Source organism: Antechinus flavipes, chromosome 3 (genome assembly GCF_016432865.1).
Source record: "Antechinus flavipes isolate AdamAnt ecotype Samford, QLD, Australia chromosome 3, AdamAnt_v2, whole genome shotgun sequence".
Taxonomy (NCBI): domain Eukaryota; kingdom Metazoa; phylum Chordata; class Mammalia; order Dasyuromorphia; family Dasyuridae; genus Antechinus; species Antechinus flavipes.
In genome coordinates, this window is record NC_067400.1 from 475294629 (window position 1) to 475318504 (window position 23876).

At 32.3% G+C, this 23876-nt stretch overlaps 1 protein-coding gene across 1 annotated transcript in view; it reads left to right on the forward strand.

Annotated features, from left to right (window-relative positions):
- Positions 1-23876, forward strand: part of ARHGAP32 (Rho GTPase activating protein 32) — a 417059-nt gene that overhangs the window by 296085 nt on the left and 97098 nt on the right. Inside the window, exon 11 of the mRNA XM_051986687.1 lies at positions 4243-4324. Coding sequence (XP_051842647.1) covers positions 4243-4324 — 82 coding nt within the window. The remainder of the gene's footprint in view (positions 1-4242; positions 4325-23876) is intronic.

The following is a 23876-nucleotide window of genomic DNA, read 5'->3' on the forward strand; positions in this document are numbered from 1 at the left end:
ACTCCTCCTCTCTTTTCTGGGTTGTTTTTTTTCCAGTAAGATCTTTCACATTTTCTTATATTTTTTTCTTTTGAATTTGTTTTTATTGTTTCTTAATGGCTCATAAAGTCTTTAGCTTCTACTTACCCTATTCAGATTTTTAAGAATTTATTCTTCTTAATAACCTTCTGAAACATCTTTTCCATTTGGCCTATTCTGCTTTTCAAAGATTTTTTTTCCTTTATGAATTCTTGTTTCTTTCTTAAACATTGGATTCGTTCTATTTTTTGTTATTTTCTTCAGTTTTTTTTGTGTCTTCTTTACCATGCTATTGGCTTTTTTTTTTCATGATTTTCTTGCATAACATTAATTTTCCTAGTATTTCCTCAATTTCTCTTAAATCAGTTTTAAAAATACTTTTTGAATTCTTTTCATGGACTAAGACTAATTCACATTTTGCTTTGGAGCTTTGAATATATCTGTATAGATTTATTTTTCTTCTTCTGAGTTTGTATTTTGATCTTCCCTGTATCTATAATAACTTTGTATGATCAGGATGTTGTTTTGTTTGGTTTTGTTTATTGTTGTTGCAGTTCATATTCCTAGCTTATTTATTGACATTTAACTTTATGTTAAAATGGGGCTGTGCTCCTTGAGTAGAGGGGACATTGCTGCTGGTTTTCAGAGCTTGTTCTGGGGATTGGTAAGCATTCAGTTCTTCCAAGATGGTAATGACAAAAGAGGTTTGGTCACTGCTCTTCTGGCCTTTACAATGGTTTATGAAAAACCACAAGCGTTCTTTTCCACCCTGGGATTGCAGTGTCTCTGGCTCTGCTTGTGCTCCTCCTCCTGCTAGCATTGCAAACTGGAACTGTGTATGAGCAATGTATGCTCCCAGTGCTAGGAAACAGGCTCTTGTAATTTCCCTGTGACCTCCCTATCTGATTTGTGGACTGAGATCCTTGAGAGCTGCTGCCACTGATTTAATCACTCTCATAGCCCAATTCTGACTTAGCAGGAGAGACTTATGCTGAAATGGTGTAGATTGGAATGCAGTTCAATCTTATCCCAGTGAGACACACTTTTCCTACTGTTTTTAAAATGTCTTTGACTGTCAAATTATTTCACTCTGTCCTTTTGTTGGTTCTGCCACTTCAGAATTAGTTTTGAGGAGTTATTTTAAGGTTGTTTGGAGGGGAATTTGGGAAAACTCAAGCAAGATCCTGTCTTAACTCAGCCATATTGGCTCTCCTATCTGGATAGTGTTTGCTTACTCACTTCTTGAAGAAAAGTATTCATGTAGTATAATTGTTCCTCTCTTGAATATCCTTAAAGTACTTTGTGTAATTTCTCCTTTGCCTTTATTTCTACCTTATATTATATACTTCACCTATGCATATTATTTTGTCTCTATATTTTTGACATAATGCCTTGCACATAATAGTTTTTTTATAAATGCTTATTGGGTTGGAGTAGATGATTATTTTCTAGTAAAAGCCTTATATCTCTTTCATGTGAACTATTGTCCACAGTGCTGGCATAGTTTCTTGTACATAAATGCATAAGACATATGCATAGACTTTGGGCTGAGTTAACAGAAGCTAGAAGCAAGATAGAACAAAAGATAAATGCCTTACCCAAAATGGGTATCATTCTATTTAAATAATATTAGTAGTACTAAGATTTAAAATGAGCTATTCCTGTAGAAGAATGCTAAGGACATCAAAAGAGATTTCATTTTGTTTTTGTTTTAATTAGGAAAAAGAAGAGGATGAAAGAAGGGATAGGATCAGTGCAGGGTAGATGGATAAAGATAAACAATGAGAAGACAGGGTTACTCAATTCATTCTTTGCTGCTGTTCTATTAAGTAGAAGTTTTGGAATTAGGACAAAAAATGATTAATATAGAATTGACAGAAGGGACAAAGTTCAATTCACCTGGTCCAGATGAATTCCATCTCTGTATGGTATTGAAAGGACTGATGGATGTGATTATTTAGCTACTATCATTTATCTTTGAAAAATAGAAGAGAATAAGATACATGTCATAGAACCAGAAAATGACAATATGCATAAAAGGGAATAAAGTAAAATCTTAAGCTATAGGTCATATGTTTTGCATCTTGAGAAAAAATTCTAATATCTCTTAAATATATATATAACAATTTAGGAGAGAAAATAGTGATCACAAAGAGTCAACATGGAATCCTCAAAAATGGATCAAAGCACACTAACTTCATTTTCTTTCATTTAAAATTTGTATTTTGCTGGTGACCCAGATACTAGCTATTGGAGATTTCCAATGGAACAATCCTCTTCTTTATGCTGTTTCAGAGGAATACACATTTAATGAATACTTATTGATTGCTGATTATTTGTAAGTGGGGAAATGAATGAAATAAAATTGGGGATTTTCCCCAAAATGAGAACCTACATCTTTTCAAGATATTTTATTTGAGATTATTTATGGAGACTTTTTAAAAGAAGCAGGCAAATATTTAATTATTTTAAGTAAACTTTTGAGTCCTCATAGGTTAGCAATAGTTACAAAATATGGATCCCCAAGTTGAAGCAAGAGTGCAACAAATTAACATATGAAAATAATTCCACACTGAAGGAAAATGTGCAACTCAGAATTCACAATGAATCAGATTCTTGGAAGCCTTCTTTATGCTTCCCTAGAGTCTTTGAATAATGGGACACACGGATGGATGTGGTTTCCAGAGTTTCAGCTGTTACATCTGTTGCATAGCAGCCTAGTTATGAGAACATCTAAGGAAACATCTGTAAATATTACTTGGGAACCATTTTTTCTCCTATTTTTTTCTTTTGTTTTAAGGCATGTATTAGCATATTTATTCTATTAGCTGTGTTGATATACTACAATATTTTGTGAGTGATGATAATGCTCCCTTAATATTGGCACCAAGAATTTCTAAGACTCAAAGGAAATAAGGATGATCATGGTATTATTAATCAACACTTATGCAGTATTTTATAATTTTTCATCATCATAGTCACTTGTGGCCAGAAATTGATTCCACATTGTTCTACTGTTGGATTAGAAGCAAACATGTAATATTACACATATTTTATATAACCTCAAAAAAGGTATATATTCTCTAAGAACTGTCAAGGTCCTGTCCCTACTTACACAATTTTTTACTTCAGTTGATTGTAATAATCCCATGCAATAAATAGTATTATTAGGAGTCAAACCAAGGTTCTAAGATCCAAATTGAATAGTTTTCTTTCCAAAAGAGGTTATCTTATCAGTCCATGAATCACTGGCTCTCTCTTCAAGAAGAGGCCTTAATTCCCTTGTGGTAAGGATTACTGAAGGAATCAAAGAACACGAACTTATCTATTACTTTCCCATAATCTTAATTTCAAATACATCTCTTTATCCTCTTAATAACACAAACCAATAGCACTCTTTCCCCATATATACACTTGAGTGAGGATCAGTATATCAAGCAAACACAAGATAAAGTTGGATGTCAAGGCAGTAGATGGAGTCCTAAAATGTCTTGTAGAAAGAATATGGTGGTTGAGTGGAATCTTTGAAAGAAGCCAGAGGGACTAAGAGATGGAGATGTGATGAATTGTTATGTACAGTGAGAGAAAGTAGACTGATATGACTGGACTGTAAAGAGGATATCAGAGGAATGTGTAAGAAGAGTAGAGAGGTAGGAAAGAGCCAGATTGTGAAAAGCTTTTAATACTTAAGTGTGTGTATGTTTGTGTGGGTGTAAAGAAACTACTTGAATGTTGTAGTGGAGGGCAGGAAGTAGGAAGTAATCATTGAACTTTAGTAAGGATCAGTTTAGAAAAGTTTTTTTAAAAACATGTTATTTAGCTTCATTTTTTAAAAAGCAAATAAAAGCTACCTAAAGCTTGTAATTAAGATATGATTGGGTAGCTAATAACATTATTGGCTTTGAGTTAATTTATTTATTGATTGTTTTTAACTTTGAATTTTTATTTGATTGATGTCTTTTATGTACAATTCATTGCTGAATTTTAATATTTATAACATGAAAAATTCTGTATTAGAAAAATAAAAAGCAAATTTGCATATTTGGCCACATTAGACACAACTATAATTTTTCTGTAGCAACAGACTGTATTTTATTATTGTTTTGTACAATTGGATTCATCTGTTATTTGTTTCAGGGAATAGTAGACACAAATGGGAGGGTCCATGGAATACATTAGTCAAAGCTGAATTGAGAGTATTTACAGATTTCTTTTATTTTGTAGGTAGGACTCTTTCCTGGTCACTGTGTGGAGTTAATTAACCAAAAAGTTCCTCAGTCAGTGACAAACTCGGTGCCCAAACCAGGTAAGTCCCTTTTACTTATGGAAATTATGTTTTAAAAATGATTTTAAGTCATTTTCTTCTACTTAGGTTTGTAGTTTGTTTTGCTACTTTGCCTCTGTTTCTCTGTTGGTATTTGTGCACATTGTACATATACATATATATATATATATATATATATATATATATATATAATTTTAGTTGTTTTTATTATTTGTCTCTGATCATTTAATATCATGTATATGTTTGGATGTCTTAAAAGGATTTTACTAAATCTGTTTTTAGCTTTTAAAATTTTTCCACCTAATATTCCACCTTTCTATATCCTAATATAGGTTGCTAATAAAATGAGAGATAATATAGATGTTTTTGGTCTGAAAACATAGTTAAAAAAGAATGTTAAACGGTTTGAAGATTACTGTATGAAGGAAATGTTTATTTCATCAATGCCCTAGGAATCCAAAATACTGCATAAAGGAATATTATGGATTTTCAGGGATCTGTTTTGAAATTGCATATGATATGTGAAGCCGTATAGTAATAACAAGCATATGATTCAAGTTAATCAGAAGAACCTTTTTATTCTTCATTGGGATAGTACTTCCACAAAATTTCAAAATCTATGAAGTTCAGAACCTTTTGATGATAATATTTAATTTTTATATCATAGAAAAGTAAACATTCATGTCTGGCTCTGGAAAAGGAGCCCTCCTTTAGAGGATTTTTTCAGAGAAAAGAGGTATATAATTTAATTTCCCCCTGAATTTTCAGGTTTGGTGAATAAGCAGAGAGACAAATTATCCAGTACTTTATATCTGTTTGTTTGCCAGCATAAATCAATTTGTGACTTTAAAAAGCAAATTTGGAGTATGATTTGGACGAAATAACTTGTCATAAAACTATCTTCCAGACCAAGGACCAGTTGTAGGTATAGAACTAGTCCAGGTATGTATCCTTGCCTATTTCCCCAGCTCAGTCCATAGTGCTCCAGGCTGGCTTAGCTTGAAATGATATAGGAAATGTACTTCTTACTGTATGAGGATGTATTCTAATGGAAGTGGATTTCTTCAACAAAGAGATCTAACTCGGTTTCAATTGATCAAGGATGGACAGAAGCAGCTACATCCAAAGAAAGAACACTGGGAAGTGAATATAAACTGCTTGCATTTTTGTCTGTCTTCCCGGGTTATTTATACTTTCTGAATCCAATTCTCCCTGTGCAACAAGAGAACTGTTCGGTTCTGCACCCATATATTGTATCTAGAATATACTGTAACCTATTTAACATGTATAGGACTGCTTGCCATCTGGGGGAGGGGTAGAGGGAGGGAGGGGAAAAATCGGAACAGAAGCGAGTGCAAGGGATAATATTGTAAAAAATTACCCTGGCATGGGTTCTAACAATAAAAAGTTATTTAAAAAAAAAAGGAAGTGTACATCTTATACTCCATTTAAAAACACTGGATTAGCAGGCAAGCTTTTGTGTTTTAATCATGCCTGAAAATTTATCCAGCTTTTATTTACATTTTCTTCTTCCTTCAGCTTGCAGAAATTTGTTCATTTCATACAATTCCTTAACCATCTACATTAAGAGTAGAGGGGATACTCTCAATTTTATGGCATTTTCCCCACTTTTACTTGTAAATACAAGAAATAGTAAATCCCCTACTTCAACATTGGTTGAAATGAAACATTAGGGATGTTCAGTAGCACTGAATTAGAGCATTGGACTTTTGTTACGTGATCTTGGGCAAGTCATTTAACTCTATTTGCTTCAGTTTTTTATAAAATGAGCTGGTTGAGTCAGACATGACTGAAGTAGCAACTATAGGGATATTATCTAACAAATATATTCTGTGGCCAGTATATATAGTGTAGTGGTATTGACTGTATCACTACCTAAGCTTTCTGATTAGGCATAGTTCAAGTGAAACTTTAAGCCCAGTTTTCCTTCTATTAGATAAGAAATGTGAACTAATAATCTCTACAATCCCTCATGGCTCTACAGTTTTAGATGTTGGTAATTCAATGGCTTAATTTCCCAAATAATCTCCCAAAAAGATTTTTAAAATATGGCTTAGTGTATGCTTAATTTTGAACTCTGAATCTGAATTCAGGAAGACCTGAATTCACATTTAGCCTCAAATACTTACTAGCTGCATTATCCCAGTCAAGTTCTTTAACTCTGTGTGTCCTGGTTTACTTACCTATCAAATGGGATAATAATAGCACCAACTCCTGGGATTGTTGTGAGGATAAAATGAGGTCATATTTGTAAAGCACTTTGGAAATCTGAAAATACTATATATATGCTAATTCTTAATATAATAAATGTTCATTAGTGGTGACAGTGGCCATAAATTGAAACAGTAAATTCTTAAAACAATGTAGATTAACCATCTATGGTTAGAAGTTTCTTTTTGTTAATAGCAGCATAAAAAAGTAGTTGTACTGTATTGTTAGCACAAAATACATATATGTTAAAATACTAAGTTATAAAACTAGAAAATAAATAGTTGCCACATCACTCTGATCCTGTTTTGCATCTCTCGTCTAAAATAAACTCAAGCACATTAGTATGTATCTATTATTAATTCTCCTAAAAATGAGTTGCATCTGCAAATTTTGATCTTTTTTTTTTTAATGAAGTTCATCTTATATAGAAATAATTAGTTTTTAATGGCAATAGTAATTGGGACTGAACTTTGATCTAGAACTTAGCATTGTGCTTGTCATATTGTAGACATTTAATAAATGCTTGTTGGGTGATTGAATGACTAATCAGGTCCATATCTATTCATTTTAAAAACCAAAGTGTAAGTTTATTCTGGTTTTGAAAATGAACTCTTAACAATTCACTTTTGAGAGGGTCAAGATGGAAACAATTTGACCACACATATGGAGTTCACATTTAACATTAGAGCAAGTCATAAAGTATATGTGAATCCTTTAGGTTGCGCTTAGCAGGTACTAGGAAATGAACAGTATTGGTTAAAGTTATTTGGAAATATACTTTTAATTGCCAGAAAAATATAAGTGACTTAAAATAATTTATTTAACATTTGATTATTTTTAACAATTCATTTTAATTAAGCAAAACATTTATGGAGGTCAACACTGCGTCAAGTCCCAAATGAACTAACAAATATATTTCATAGTTTAGAAAAATACATTCTGTGGTAGTAATCATTTATTGTTCAGTGAATAATTTACTTCAGTCACATTAATAACAAAGCCAGAAAGAAATTACAAAAGATTTAAGTGAGATTTGGGACTTGGTTAGGAATAATTATGAAATTACAAAAGATGATTTTTTCAAATAGAACTCATCAACTATAGTACTATACTTTGAAGGCAAACCAGAGTCTTTATTCCACTTTTTTCATTCAAAGAAGATAGTTAATAATGAGACAGAATGGGATAGATGGGCAAGAAAGCAATATGCATTATAAAAGGATAGAGAATTATGTCAATACATGTCATGCCCAGAAAATAATACACAGATTTGTGTCCTAGCTTGCTGTTGACTATTTGTGTCTCCTTGGCAAACTGCTAAGCTTCTCTAGAGCTCTCTTTTTTTGTAAAGATTGTGAACTATGTGAACTATGGAGTGAAAAACTGATGGATCATGTAGATTATTCACCTTTAAAAATTAGGAAAATTGCTTTCATTTTTCTACAGTGAGATCCCTAAAATAAGAGATGGACTAGAGTCCATGAAAATGAAAAGATATATATGCACATATGTATAAATGAAAATATAAATTCAAAATAGAATTAATTATTTAAATAATTAGAAACATATCATAATCCTCAAAGTTATACAATGGACTTCATTGGTTACTAGATCCATTTAAACTTTATCAGCGAAATGATTAATTTTTGGTGGTGTGAATTTTGCTAAGTTTATGCTCAAATGACAAAAATTCTTTCTCCAATTCAGTACAGCCTATCAAAGTTTTTAATCCTCTTAACACAGCTTTCTGGAACTCAGGGTCACCTTAGTATCACAATGTAGTACCAGAGGACAACATTGTAGTTCTTTAGTAGATTTTATTGATGCCTTTTTTTTTTTTAACAGCACAATTATTTCCAATATCCACTCCCCCTCTTCTCTGCAAATTGAATCTTCTCTTATGATCAAGAAATAAAAATTAAAAGCATCCAATATTGGAAATTGTATTGGACAATATATGTACATAAAGTATTGTCTTGTACTCCCCTACCTCTCCATAATGAGCAACTTATTCAGTTATGTAGTTGTGTCCAATTTTTTTTTTGCCTCTTGGACCAGATCATGTCAGTACTGTCCCTAGGGTTTTCTTGGCAAATATACTGGAGTGGTTTGCCATTTCCTTCTGCAAACCCAGGAATTGAGGCAAAACCAGGGTAAGACAGCTGTTAAGTTTCTGAGACCAGGCCTTTGAACTCCAGGTCCTTAGTTACCTAGCTGCCTCTGTTGAGGAGCAAGATGTATTTAGTTATTTCTTCTCTGTAATCTCTTCTTTTTCATTGCTCTGAATTCAGCTTCCTTTTAGTGATTTTTTTTTTCTATTTATATTATAGTAGGTCATGCATGGTCTGAGAAGAAACTTCAGTTTAGTTCACACTTTTCTTGCTATTGGATCATATATTTATGTGGTCATTTTTAGTCTGAAGTTCTTTTCATTGATTGTCTGCAATGCTTGGAATGCTCTGTGCTCTCCCTCCTCACTTCTGACTTTTGGAATCTCTGGATTCCTTCAGATATCCAAAGTCCTATTTTCTGTAAGCATTTCCCAGTCTCCTTCAATCTCTGTGTCTTTTCTCTGAAACTACCAGTAATTTATTCTTTCATATCTTGTTTGCACATAATAGCTTGTATGTTGTCTCCCTCTTTAGATTTATATCTTCAAGAGCAGGGACTGTTTTTTGCCTTTCATATTGCCTGACATATACTATCTGTTTAATAATTGTTAATTGACTAATTGGTAACCATTTATTTATATTCTTTTTTTTTTTTTTTACCACATATCAAATGTGAATGGCTCTGAACAGAATTTTTATGTTAAATATCTGTATTTCCTTGTATTTTAAGGAGGTTAGTTTATCTTGTTTTGCACATTGAAAGGACTTAAATAAAAGTCACTTAAATGTATTTTCAGGTGTATGACAATGAAACATCAGGAATTATTGACCCAGGAGTTGTTTCTTTGTAATTTAATTATTCTAACTTTTTTAAGGGACAGAAATATTTATCAAGCAACTAGCCCCAGTATTTCCTTTGTGAAAAGGTCCAAGGGGATGGAAGGGAGTGCTCCTTAGTTGCTACAAGAAATAGCACTTCATTCTCAGTAAAGCCTAATACTGCAGTGGGGATAATTTTAGGTATTATATGTATGATTTCATTGTTATATTGGACTTCCAGGTTTAGGAAACTCCCTTTTCCAGTGGAAATTTGTACCTTCTTATCTTATAGTAGCCTAGAGCATTGAGTATTTAAATAACTAGCTCAGCATCACAAGAGTGTCTGTGTATGGGGGTGGAGGTGAGGAGTCTGGAATTCAAATTTTCCTGATTGCAAGGGCATCTCTTTATCTACTGTTTCACAACTGCCTCAGCCATCAGTGATGAGGAACCTAGAAGAGTTTCTTTTGTAGTTTTTCAGACCAGACTATACAAGAAGCTTTTAGTAAGCATTAGATTCACCTGTTTCTTTTTTGTTTTTCAAATACTCAAATAATTAATTCTTTTCTTTTGCTACAAATAAACATCTGTACCTCATAAAAGTAATTTCTTGTCTCTGAAATAAGCAAAGTAGTGTATTTGGAGTTGATTGAATTTTTAGATGTGTCCCCATAACGTATATTTATTGACAATGCCTTACTGCTAATTGTTCTTATGAGGGTGGTGGTGAAGGGATTGCATTTAAAGCATAAGAATATTGTGTACTCTAAGTATAAAGCAGCTTGCTGTGCAGGAACTTGCAAACATAGAACTGCTCGCATTACTTTATTGCACATAGATTTGACTGGATTAAATATTTAAATGGAAAACAGATGTATAATTTAGTATTACAATCCTTCTCTCTTTTCTTTCTTTCTTTCTTTCTTTTACTTAATTCTGTATCCTTCTTCCCCTTAATCCTCTTCTTTCCTTTTGCCTTCTGTTTTGTTCCCCCTTCATTCACCATTCTGTTGTATCCTTTCTCTCTTTCTCAACATTTTCCTCTTTCATTCTCTATCCTTCACAATGTACCTTTCTCTCCTATAGCCCTTTCATCATTTTTTTCTCTCTTCTTTCTTTATCAGTAAATCAACAAGTTTTTTGTTAAATACCTATTATATGCCCTTCACTGTATGTAACAAATAGGAGCTTATAATCTTATGAGGGTGAGGCAGGTACATATGTAAATATATATTGAATAGATGCAAAGTATTTGGGGTTGAAGGCATTAGATGAAGATTGGAAGGAGTCAAGAAATATTTCATATAGGGGAAGTGTTTTGCTGTTTTGTTGTGATTTTTTTTTTTCAATCATGTCCAATTCTTTATAATCCTATCCAGGGTTTTCTTGGCAAGGAGAATGCCATGGTTTGCTATTTCCTTCTTCAGTTTAGCTAGGAAACTGAGGCAAATAGGTTAAGTTACTGCCCAAGGTCTCATTGCTATTAAGTAATATGAGAACAGATTTAAACTCAAGAATATGAGTCTTTCTGATCCCAGGCTTTAGAGCACTGTCAACTGGGCCATTCAGCTGCCCTTCATTTTCTTTTCAAAGCTTAGTTCATTTGCAAAGCCCATCCTTGTCCCGTCAGTTATTAGTGTCTTCCTCCCCTTCATTACCTTGAAAATATTTTATGTATGTACTTATTTATGTACAAGTTGTTATCTTCAGTTTCCCTCCTCGAGGGCAGGAATTGTTTCATTTTTATTGTTATGTCCCAATTTCTAGCATAGTTCCAGGCAAATAGATGCTTAATAAATGTTCCTGTTTGATTGCCTGGAGTTCCAGTGAAGGAGATAAAGCGGACAGGCATGTTACAAACCAAGAGTAGTATTGTCTGTGCCAAAGTTCTAGTACTTACTTTGCAAATCATGGCAATAGTATTCACTTTATCTCCCATTATCTAGTGGGCAAAGCATGTGTAAGATAGAAAATGACTGGAAAGGTGGGAAGAGAATCAGGTTTTGAAAGTCTTTGAATGCCAACAAAGGATTTTGTTCTGGACATGATAGAAACCTACTAATCAGGGCTGTATTCTACTAAAATCACTGGCACCTGGGAACGGCAGATGTCCTGGAATGGACAGTCACAACTTATAGACTCACTAGTAGGCTATTGCAGTATTTCAGGTGTGAGGAGATGATGGCCTGTACCAGGGTGGGGTGGGGGAAGGTAGTGTGAAGAGAGAGAGAGGTTTGGGATAGATATTACAGGAACTGAACTCAATCAACAAAATGGAAATGTGGGGGGGGCAGTAAAGAGCTGAAGATGACAGCTAAATAGCAAGTCTGAGTGAACTGACAGGATGATTTATGCCCTTGACTACCATCAAATAATAAAAAATTTGGAAGGAGGGATTTTTTAAAGGTGAATGATGAATTCAGTTCTGGATACGGTAAGTTTAATATGTCTACAGGGTGTCCAGTTTGTAATGTCCAGTAGGTAGTTGGAGATGTGAGACTGTAAGTCTGCCAAGAAGTTTGGGTTAGATAAATAGATTTGAGAACATCAGCATGGAGATAGTCGTTGAATCTAAGATAGTATTAAGATCACCAAGTGAAATAGTATAGAGGGAAAATAAGATCCAGGACAAAGCTATGGTGGCTAATAGGCATAATCTGGATGAAGATTCAGTAAAGAAAGCATAGAAAGAATAGTCAGATAGGTAAGAGGGGGAATCAGAAGGGAATAGTAGTCTCTGTAAAACTTAGAGACAAAAGAATTTTAAAGAGTAGAGATTGATAGAAAGTTTAAGAACTTCAGAGAAATCCAAAAGAATGCACATTGAAAAAGTGCCATTGGATTTGGCAAATAAGAGATTATTCATAATCTTGGAAAGAGCTAATTTTAGTTAGGATTGTTACTCCTGCTATTGCTTCTATCCTTAGAAAGATATTACTGCTACTACTGTTGTTAATATTGTTATTGCTATTATTGTCCTAGAGGCAATAGCAAGATGCTTGAAGTTGATTAAGGGACTCACAATGTCAGATCTGAACTTAAGAAAAATTACTTTGGAATCATTGTATGTGATAGATTAGAGCAATGAGAGACTTGAGGCAGAGAGACCAATTAGGAGGCTATTGCAATAGTCCAGGCAAGAAGTGATAAGGGTATGAAGTTAGGTGGTACCTGCATGAGTAAAAAAAAAAAAAAAAAAAAAATAAGGAATAAGATACATGATCACAGAAATGGCAAGAATTATCAACCAACCTAACATATGGATGAAGAAGAGTGAAAAATCAGAGATAATTATGCCTAAATTAGGGACTTATATGGTTAGTATTATGGTGGTATCTTCAAGAGAAATAGTGAAGTTTGTTTATAGGAGAAAATTTGGGAGGGAGAGAGATTAGTTCATTTTTTAAAATTATAGCTTTTTATTCACAGAACATAGGCATGGGTAATTTTTCAATATTCTCCCTTGCAATCACTTCTGTTCCAACTTTTCCCTTCCTTCCCTCCACCCCCTCCCCTAGATGGCAGGCAGTCTCATACATGTTAAACATGTTAAAGTATATGTTAAATACAATATATGTATACATATTTATACAGTTCTCTTGTTGCACAAGAAAAAATCGGATTTAGAAAGGTAAAAATAAACTGGCAAGAAAAACAAAAATGCAAGCAGTCCATATTTGTTTCCCAGTGTTCTTTCTCTGGGTGTAGCTGGTTCTGTTCATCACTGATCAATTGGAACTGAATTGGATCTTCTCATTGCCAAAGATATCCACTTATATCAGAATTGATCCTCATAGGATGTATTCTGATGGAAGTGGATTTCTTTGACAAAGATTCAGTTTCAGTTGATCAGTGATGGACAGAAGCAGCTACACCCAAAGAAAGAACACTGGGAAACGAATGTGAACTATTTGCATTTTTGTTTTTCTTTCCGAGTTGTTTTTACCTTCTGAATGCAATTCTCCCTGTGCAACAAGAGAACTGCTCAGTTCTGCAAACATATATTGTATCTAGGATATACTGCAACATATCTAACATATATAGGACTGCTTGCCATCTAGGGGAGGGGGGTGGAAGGAGGGAGGGGAAAAATCGGAACAGAAGCGAGTGCAAAGGATAATGTTGTAAAAAAAAATTGCCCTGGCATGGATTCTGTCAATATAAAGTTATTATAAAATAAAATAAAATATTTTAAAAAAAGAAAAAAAAAGAATTAATTCTCATATAGTATTGTTGTTGAAGTGTATAATGATCTCCTGGTTCTACTCATTTCACTTAGCATCAGTTCATGTAAATCTCTCCAAGCTTCTCTGTATTCATCCTGCTGGTCATTTCTTATAGAACAATAATATTCCATAACCTCACGCAGCCCACCCTCTTTAGGATCCTTCCCCCTCACCTTAGATTCCCTCCCCTTTTCTTAAACCTTTTCTTTACAATTTCTGTATTCCCTTCTGTTTAGCATACTCCTTCCCTTTTCACTTTTCCCATCCCACTTTTCAATGAGGTAGAAGTTTCTCTGTAAATCAAATATGTCTAATATTTTTCTCTTTAATCCAACTTTGATGAGAGTAAGATACACACTATGTTCATCTTCCTCTCTTCTTTCCCTCAGATATAATAGGTTTTCTTTGCCTCTTCATAAGATGTAGTATCTCTACTTTTCCCTTTTTCTGATAACTATTTCCTTTCCACCTCTAGCTTTTTTTTATATTATAACATTAAAACCAAATTATACTTGTATTCTTTATGTATACTCATAACAGAAATATAGTTTCCAAGATTTCTTTTTACCTTTTTATGTTTCTCTTGAGTCCTATATTTGGAGGTCAAACTTTTTGTTTAGTTATGTTTTTTTTATCAGAAATAGATGGAATTCACCTATTTAATTGAATGTCCATCTTCTTCCCTGGGGGGAAAAATGCTCATTTTGGCTGGGTATTCTTGGCTGCATACCAAGTTCCTTAGCTTTTCGAAATATCAGATTCCAGGCCCTTCGAGCCTTCAATATAGATGCTGCTACATCCTGAATAATCCTTATTGTGGCTCCTCTGTATTTGAATTGTTTTTTTCCTAGATGCTTAGAGTGTTTTTTTTTTTACCTTGATCTGATAGTTCTAGAGTTTAGCCACAATATTTCTTGGAGTTTTGATTTTAGGATCTTTTTCAATAGGTGATCAACAAATTCTTTCGATGTCTATTTTACCCTCTTTCTATAATATCTGGACAGTTCTCTTTGATGATGATGATTTCCTGAAAAATAGTGTCTAGGACCTTTTTTCATCATAATTTTCAGGAAGTCCAATAATCCTGAGATTATCTCTCCTAGATCAGTTTTCCAGGTCTGTTGTTTCCCTAAGTAGGTATTTAACATTTTTTTAGTTTTGCTTGACTGATTCTTGGTATCTTCCCATTTGTTCAATTCTGATTTTTAATGAATTATTTTAATTTACTTTTTAATTTCTTTTTGTAATTGTCCAATTTAGTTTTTAAATGAGTTGTTTTGTTCCATGGAATATTTTTTCATTTTGCCAATTTTATTTTTTAGAGAGCCATTTCCTTTTTCCAACTCACTAATTCTTTTTTTCAGGGAGTTAACTTCTTTATCTACTCTATCTTTAAATGAGTAGCATGACTTATCCAGACCCTCTTGCTTTCTTTCTTTTCCCTTTCTTCCCTTTCTTTTCCCCATAAATTAGTTTGGTTTTGAAGAAGCTGAACTTAAGATAGCTTTGGGTCACACAGTTTAAAATGTGCATGAGGAAAATGGTTTTGTGGAGCCAGAGAAGATGGGAGAGACGAGGAACATACACTTATATATGTATATGCACATATGTGTATACAGGTCAACTTATACAAATAATATTTAAATCCATGAGATGGGTGAGGTTACTAAGTGAATAGATAATAAAACTTGAAACAAATATGCTAACTCTTTTGCAAAACTGTCTAGGTAGTTGAAATCCCATTATTTTCTAGAATTGTAACAGTCCCAGAATCTTTAAAGTTATTAGTTTTTATCAGGGTTTCACTGGTTTATAGTCTACATCACTTATTTTTCATATTACAACAGTAGTAAACATTATCTTTTTGTCTTTCATGGGTAATTGTTAGGGAAACTTCAATCTCAATACCTTTGAATTTTTTTCTTAATACATTTTTTAATTTCTTTCATATTGCCCATCACTAATATCAGTGTCTTTACAATAAAGTCTCACTATGAAAAGAAATATTTTTTCTTTAGAAAGCTAAAGTATTAGAAAATAATTATACTTTAAAAAAAAAGATCTAAGCCCATTATTTAAAAAGACTTTAACAATAAGATTTTTAAAAATTGAGATTTGTATTTAAAAGAGTAATTATAATGTATATTATAATATGTTACTCCAGAGAAAAGATAGAAATATAGTTGATAAGCTATTAGTAATTTTGAAAGTTATTTTGTTTTTTCTGTATGTCATAAAGCATATGTACCTTCTTATTCATAAGCCTATGTGATGAGAACATTGAATTATTTCTTAAGAAAAATTCTTCAAAAGCCTCCTCTTATGTCTCATATATGCTTAATTTTATTAACTATAATTTATGGGGGTTTTAATATTTAAAAATTAAAAAGAAATTTTTTTTTTGAATTTCAAATTTTCTCCCTCATACTCCTCCCTCTCCTTAGAGAAAGCAAGTTGTGTGATACTCATTGTTCATTTGGAGTCAATGCAAAACACATTGTCAAAAAAACCCAAAATCAATCAAAAACAGAAAATAAGAAATTAAGGAAAGTGGGGAAAAAACCCATTATATTTTGAGTTTCTCATTCCTTTTTGAATGTGGATAGCAGCTTTCATCATGAATCCTTAGAAGTTGCCATGGATTGATATATTGATCAGAATAGCTAAGTCTGCTGTTACTGTATACAGTATTCCCTTGGTTTTGCTCACTTCGTTTTGTATCAATTTATATACATTTCCTGAAGTTTTTCTAAAATCATTTATTTCATCATTTTTTACAGCACAATAGCATTCTGTCACCCCGTCATTATATCACAAGTTTGTATAGTTCCAAATAGTTCTCCAGAATGGTTGGACTACTTTTCAGCTCTACCCACAGTGGCATTTAGTGTTCTTATTTTTCGAAGTCCCTGTAGCATTTGTCATTTTCCTTTTCTATCACATTAGCCAATTTGATAGGTGTGAAGTGGTACCTTAGAGTTTTAATTTGCATTTCTATGCTTACAATGATTTAAAGCATTTTTATATGCTTGCAGATAGCTTTGATTTCTTATTCTGAGAACTGCCTGTTCATATCCTTTGACCATTTATTAATTGTATATCCAATCTATTTTACTGACCCTGTAATTCTTATACAATGCCAGAATGATTTAATTATTATCACTTTATGATTTAATTTGAAATCTGGTATTGCTGGGCCACCTCCCTTCACATTTTTCCCCTTTTATTCCTGTTAGGATTCTTACAAATGCTAAGACAGTGGAATTGATAGAGACAATAATTATCTAATTTAGCATGGTTCAGTATGATTGATATGATCCTACAAGGAGAAGTTATGGGCCAGAGCTTGAAACAAGGTACTAAGTGGAATTGAGGAGACAGTGATTAACTCTAGCTTAGCTTTAATTTAATCCTACAACAAATAATGGTTTCCTAGTGATATAATGATTGGTGTGTATTCTGTGTATAGAATATAAGCAAGAAGTTCTCAGGGCCAGACACAGAAGCCCACTAGAGGACCAGCCCACTAGAAGCTCTAAGCCTCAGCCAGGATTCAGTCAAGGAGATTCACAAGCTAGAGAAAGCAGCTTAAGCTCTCAGAACCAAGGAGAGAAATAGGACTCTATTAAAGCTAACCGGGCCCCAGGAAAAGAGACAAGACTTTGAAGGAGAAAATAAAGGATTTGGACTTTAACTCCTGGCTGCATTTGGGGTGATTACACTGAACTGAAATTAAGGCTGCTCCCAGAAGCCCCCAAGAAAACTTTATATTTTAGAGAAGAATGTTACAGATTCCATTCATATTTTTGACTTTTTGTTCTTCTAGATTCTATTTTTTTTCTAACTCTATAAAGTAATTTTTTGGTATTTTGATATAGTACAGATAATGCTAAATTAGTATGGCCCTAATACTAATAAATTTACTTAGTTAGAATTGTGATTTTATTAATATTGGATCAGTCTAGCCACAAGCAATGAATATTTCTCTGCTTATTTAAGTCTGACTATTTCTGTGATGTGTTTTGTAGCTGTGTACATATCCTGAGTGTGTCTTGGCAGGTAGATGCACAAGTATTTTATACTATCTACGGTTACTTTACATGGAATTTATTTTTCTATTTCTTCCTGCTGAGTTTTGTTGGTAATAGTTAGAAGTACTTATGCTTTATGTTATTTTATTTTATGTCTTGAAATTTTGCCTAAGTTGTTCATTACTTTAACTAATTTTTTAAAAATTGATTCTCTAGAGTTCTTTGAGTATACCATTATATAATCTTCAAAGAGTGATACTTTTATTTTCTTGTTGAACTAATTTAATTTTTCAATTTCTTTTTCTTGTCCTATTGCCTTAGTTAGCTATAAGTCCTAGAAGCTTATAGCCTCTAGTACAATATAGAATAATAATGGTGATAATAGATATCCTTTTTTCCCTCTGTCATCTTATTAAGAAGGCTTTTAGTGTTAGCCTCATAGATGCTTGCTCATATCGCATAAGAAAAACTCCATTTTTTCCTATGCTTTCTAACGTTTTTAGTAAGAATAAGTTGTATTTTGTGAAAAGCTTTTTCTGCATCAATTTATGTAATCATGATTTTTCTTGTTTTTGTTATTGATATGATCAATTATGCTAACAGTTGAAAAAATATTTAACCAGTCCTGTATTCCTGGTATAAAGCCCATCTGGTTATGGTGTTTGATTTTTGAGACATATTACTGTAATCTCCTTTATGTTGTGTTATTTAAAGTTTTTTCATTGATATTCATTAGTGAAATTAGTCTGTAGTTTTCTCTCTCTCTCTGTTTTTGTTTTCTTCCTATATATTTGAAATGTTGTTTTAAACAGACACAAGGAGCAGTGTACTCTTAATATATTCATAACGAACTTACGTCATTTTGCAGACTTCAGTTTTGCTTCACACAGCTTATATATTGTCTTTACTTTCCTTAGAAACAAAATGTAGATTCTTTTTTATTTTTAACATTGCCATCTGTCAGTGAGCTTCTATAACTAAAAGGAGCACCTAAAGTTTGGAATTGCTGAACCATTTTAGGGTACTCATACATTTATCTAAGTATGGAAAATTCTCTTTTCATATCATTACTGAAATGTTCAGTGGTTTGCTTTCATAGAAAGAAAGTGTAATAATATCAGTATTAAGATACTGGATCATTGTATTAGTGGATGGTTATTTTAATTAATAATAATAACTCACAGTTTTATAACATTTTAAGGTTTGCAAAGCAAAAAAAAAATTCTCTGTTAAAGTTTCCTTGGAAATGTTTTTTTTTTTTTTTTTTTTTTTTTATTTGTTGGGGAGATAGGCATTGGAAGATGATTAGCATTGTTGTGTGTTTCCCAAATTAGTTGGGAAAGCACATATTATTTTTTTTAAGATGTAATGAAATTTATCCTTTATCCCAATAGATTCTTATATTTTTTCCCAGGCTCTCTTGTAACCCATTTCTTTTCTTCTTTTTCTCTTTCCTTTTCCTTTTTTCTCATATTATTCTTATTCTTCCTCCCCGCTTTTATTTCCCTTTTCTTCTACCTTCCTTCTTGATCTCTCCCAGGAGTGTAAGCAGTTAGAAATAGGAAAAGTTGACAGCTCTAGATTTTTATTTAAGTTCCATGGGGGGAAAACATTAAGAAAAGAAACCACACTTAAACTCCACGTGGTAAAAAAATAACTATCTCCCTTGATTTTCATAGCACTTTTTGATAGAGATAGATCTTTCTGATAGAGATAGATCTCTGATAAGAGTTAGCATTCTTATTTGTCATAAAACTGGAATCAGTGCTTCATTTTGCATTACTTATGTATATGCCATTTAATTATAAAAACTTTGAAATAATTTCAGATTTTGAAATATCTTGTTGAATTTGAAGAAAATGAAAGACTTTCATCATAGAATCATAGATTCATTTTTGTAATGGGGATGTGTATTCCAATCCCCTTTTTTTGTAAAAGAAGGACTGAGGCTCAGAGAGATAAAATGACTTGCCCTAATTCAGTGTACACAGGAAAAAAGATAGAATTTGAAGACAGGGAATCTGATTCCAAATGTATCAATTTTCCCATTATCACATAAACATGAATAACAAAAAAATAAAAAAAAATTTCAATATCTGTATGTAAAACTATGCCTTTCTTTGTTACAACCACAGTGGGAAAACAGGTTTGATAAGTCAGATTACCTAGACACTGGACTGGTTTCTTAAAGGAAAAGGCTTTCTTGTATAGAGAAATCAAGTAGCATCAGGAAACTGGTTGGTCTAAGGGAGTATTATAGGATGGGTATTTTATAAGGAAAAGTAGGATTAGGGGTGGGGGTGAAGTAGAAATATTTACTCTTTGCTTATTGGTTAGACCCGCTTAAGGGAGATGTTTACATTTTAACCATTGATCAGATTTTGAGAAAAACAAGGAATGGAAGCTTGTGGCAAGACCCAAGTGTCTTGACATTCTGTTTACTAGGGCCCATGTTCCTTGAATCTGATGTATGGCTAACCATTTCTTGTTTACACAACCCAGGCAGGGAGCTGCAGGGAGCAGCTGTCCTCCTGAGCTACAACTCCTCATTTTTCTTCCTCTTTCCCTAAATATAGAGGTCTTGCTAGAGTCCATTGCATAACTGCATGAAGAAAGTTATTATCGTTTAATCACTAAATTGATTTCTGTATCAATTGTATTGGCTGGACTTAAATCTATTTGATTTTTTGAAGTAAAGAACTATTCCAAACCTGCTTTTTACCCCCACCTCCCCCATCATCCCACTCCTACTACCTCACATCCTAACATAAACTGGAATGTATTGAATAATGACTGTTAGTTGTTTGCAATAATCTAACCCAGGCAAAATCTTCATTGTAATCGTTTTAGAGTGTATGAACCGAGAGAAAGAGTAGTAAAGAACCCTACCCTCAGAGCCTAAAGGCTACTTTGAAGAATCTCCAATCTCATTTTACCAATGTGGACTATATGGGTAGGGATCAAGGGAGGAGGAGTAGATTACTTCAAAAAGCTTCCTTGTATCTATCAAATATTATGGAGTCTACTCTGTTCTTGTACCTTTGTAGAATCTGCCAAAGTATATATAGTTTCTGGTTAATTATCAGGAATAAAAGAGACAACTTGGCATAAGACATGATGCTCTATTTTAGAAGTTAGGGAAAGACAGATATGACATATACAGATATGACACTGCTCATCAGCAAGTTCCTTAACTTCTTTGAACGCTAGCCATGTCTGTAAAATAATAAATTAGGATTAAAAATCTTGTGGAGTAGCAGGAAGACAATATAAATGAAATGAGTGATTTTTTTGGAGTATTTAATATTTAATATTCTTTCTACTGTAACTCCTATTCTCAGTACAGTTAATTAAGAAATTAACTTCGGTACTTATGTACATGCAAGACAATATGTAACAAAAAATCACTGAGCTTGCACAAAAAAAGAAACACCAGTACACAATGATGGTTATTGATGAACAAGAAACATATTAGAGAATATAGTTTTATTTTATAATTCCTTCTTAAAGTAATTAATACATTGGTACTTTACAGAGTTGTAGCCACCCACTAATTAGTGATATCATTATTATTATATTCCTTAAAAATTAACTTTAAACGTTTCTCTGATTTTTGTAACTATTTTAATTTCAATTCCCTTCTCTTGCCTTCTTTCTTTTTGTTTTCTTTCTCTAATTTCATGAAGATTTGAAGATGAATAATATAAAGCATATTATAAATATATAAAATATAAAATTCTTAACAGAATTTTCCACCTGAACTCAGGTGAAGCTTGTTCTCAGTGATCTGTATTTTTTTTAAGTTTTAATTTATTATTATCCACCAGATACATTCAAAACAATTTGTTACATTGTTTTTAATTTTTTAATTCAAGGTTCTTTCCCCCACTTCCCCCACACAATTAAGAAACCGCTTGTGAAGGTATACAGAATATTTCCATACAAGTCAAGTTGTGGGAGAAAAAGCATCTCTTATCCTAATGAAAATAAAAACGTTCAACAAAAATTAAGTTAAAAAAAGATAATCCTTCAGTTTGTATTCACACAAAATAAATCAGTTCCTTCTCTGGGTATGGATAGTATTTTTCATCACAAATCCTTCAGAGTAGTCATGGATGATTGTGCTATTGAGAATAGCAAAGTCATTTACAGCTGATTATCCCAGAACATTGCTGTTACTTTGTATGCAGTACATTGCACTTTGCTTTTGTTCATGGAGGACTTTTCAGGTGGTTTTTTTTTTTTTCCCTGAGAGCATGCTGCTCATCATTTCCTATAGGACAATAATATTCTATCATAAGCACACACCATAGTTTATTGATCCTTTCCCCAGTTAATGGGGCATTTCCCTCAATTTCTTTCTTTCTTTCTTTCTTTCTTTCTTTCTTTCTTTCTTTCTTTCTTTCTTTCTTTCTTTCTTTCTTTCTTTCTTTCATCTGAGAAGAGAGCTGTTGTGAACATATTTTGTGTATTTTCCTCCCCGCCCCCTGAATCTTTTTTGATATTCATGCCAAGTGTTGTTGTTGAGTCAAATAATATGCTTGAATTTATAGCTCTTTAAGCACAGCAGTGATTTATTTTTTATTAGAATGTATCATATAAGATGAAACATTATCTTTTACTTATTTAGACTCTTAAAAACTTAGGTTCTTTTTTTGATTGAGCTTCTAAAACTTGGATTAAAAAGTAGAATTCAGTTAAGATGAATAATATGTTGTTTTATACACAGTGTTTTGTATCTCTTGATATACAAAATAATAATATCTGAAATAGAAAAGTAATTGGGAATAAAATGAGAAGAAGGTTCTAATCTTCTCTCTGTTTCTAATTTACCCTGAAAAATTATTCAGCTTAATTTGTATCTTTCTCATCTATATAAATTTGTATCTTTCTCATCACAATAAAATAGTGATGTCAGTTAAGATTAACACTATCATGCATAATTATTGTATTTATGTTCTTGACACTATGCCAGATATTAAACCTCAAATTTCCCTTTCCCATATGTAAACATTGGGAATAGTTCAGGGCCTTGATTATTGAAGACTTACTTAGACATGCAAAAGTTTTTTCATGAAAGATCATATTATCTTGATGTAGAGTAGAAAAATATATTATTTGAAAGACATGAAGATATTTGGAATTTCTTGTAAGCAACATAGCTAATTCTAGTTTTAGAAAAGTAGTATTATTGCTTGACTGTGAGAAACATTAATTGTTTATAGTTGCTACGTAATAGTATCCCTGGAATTGTACTAGCATGTACTAATATTACCTTTGGATATCCATTTTTCCTCCATCATTGCTTTCAAAATATAAAACTAAAGATTGGCACTGAGTGCTAATTATAATTTCATATTCATTATTTATAAACACAATAGCATAGTGACAGGTAATCTTGTTTTCCAGTCTAGCTTCTCTATTTGGGGTTCATGTTAATGCTACTTATAATTTGTTTTGAAACGTTAAATAAGATTACTTTTTTCTGCCTTTATAACAACTAAAACAAGAAACCTTGTTTTACATAAATATTTCAAGTGATATTAAAATCACTATCATTTTGATAATTCAGAGAACTCTTTCTTCATCCTTAGCTAAAGCAGAAGATACTCAGGTTCCAATACCATTCAATATACTAGCACAAGCCAATTTCACTACTGCTCTTATTCACTTGTAATACAATTTGATATGTTATATATGGATTCTTTTTCCATCTGTATTTTGAAAAATATGTCTTTTAAAAAATCATAATTGCTTTTGAAGGTTGCTCAAATGATTAAAAATGAGGCCTTTATTTCTATTTCATTTGCAGGCAGTGTTTTTTTAAACTGGAAAAAATTGTAAATTTAATATGCATAGTTTTAGCTTTTTATAAGAAAATTTATTTTCTTACTGGATTAGAGTATGAATTTGAGGACTTTGCAGTGTTTTATTTTTAATGTCCACTTTTAAAGATATCTACCAGATATAAAAGTTTCAGATAAAAAAATTTGGTATGAATTGAATTTACTTTATTCTTATCATCACTTGAAATGAATATTATTTTTTATTTATTAAAATATTCTTTAAAGTACTTATGCATGTTTTGTGATAATATGGAAGAAGCTATTTGCTCTTCCCTTCAAGTTTCATACTATTTTGCAAATAACTTGTA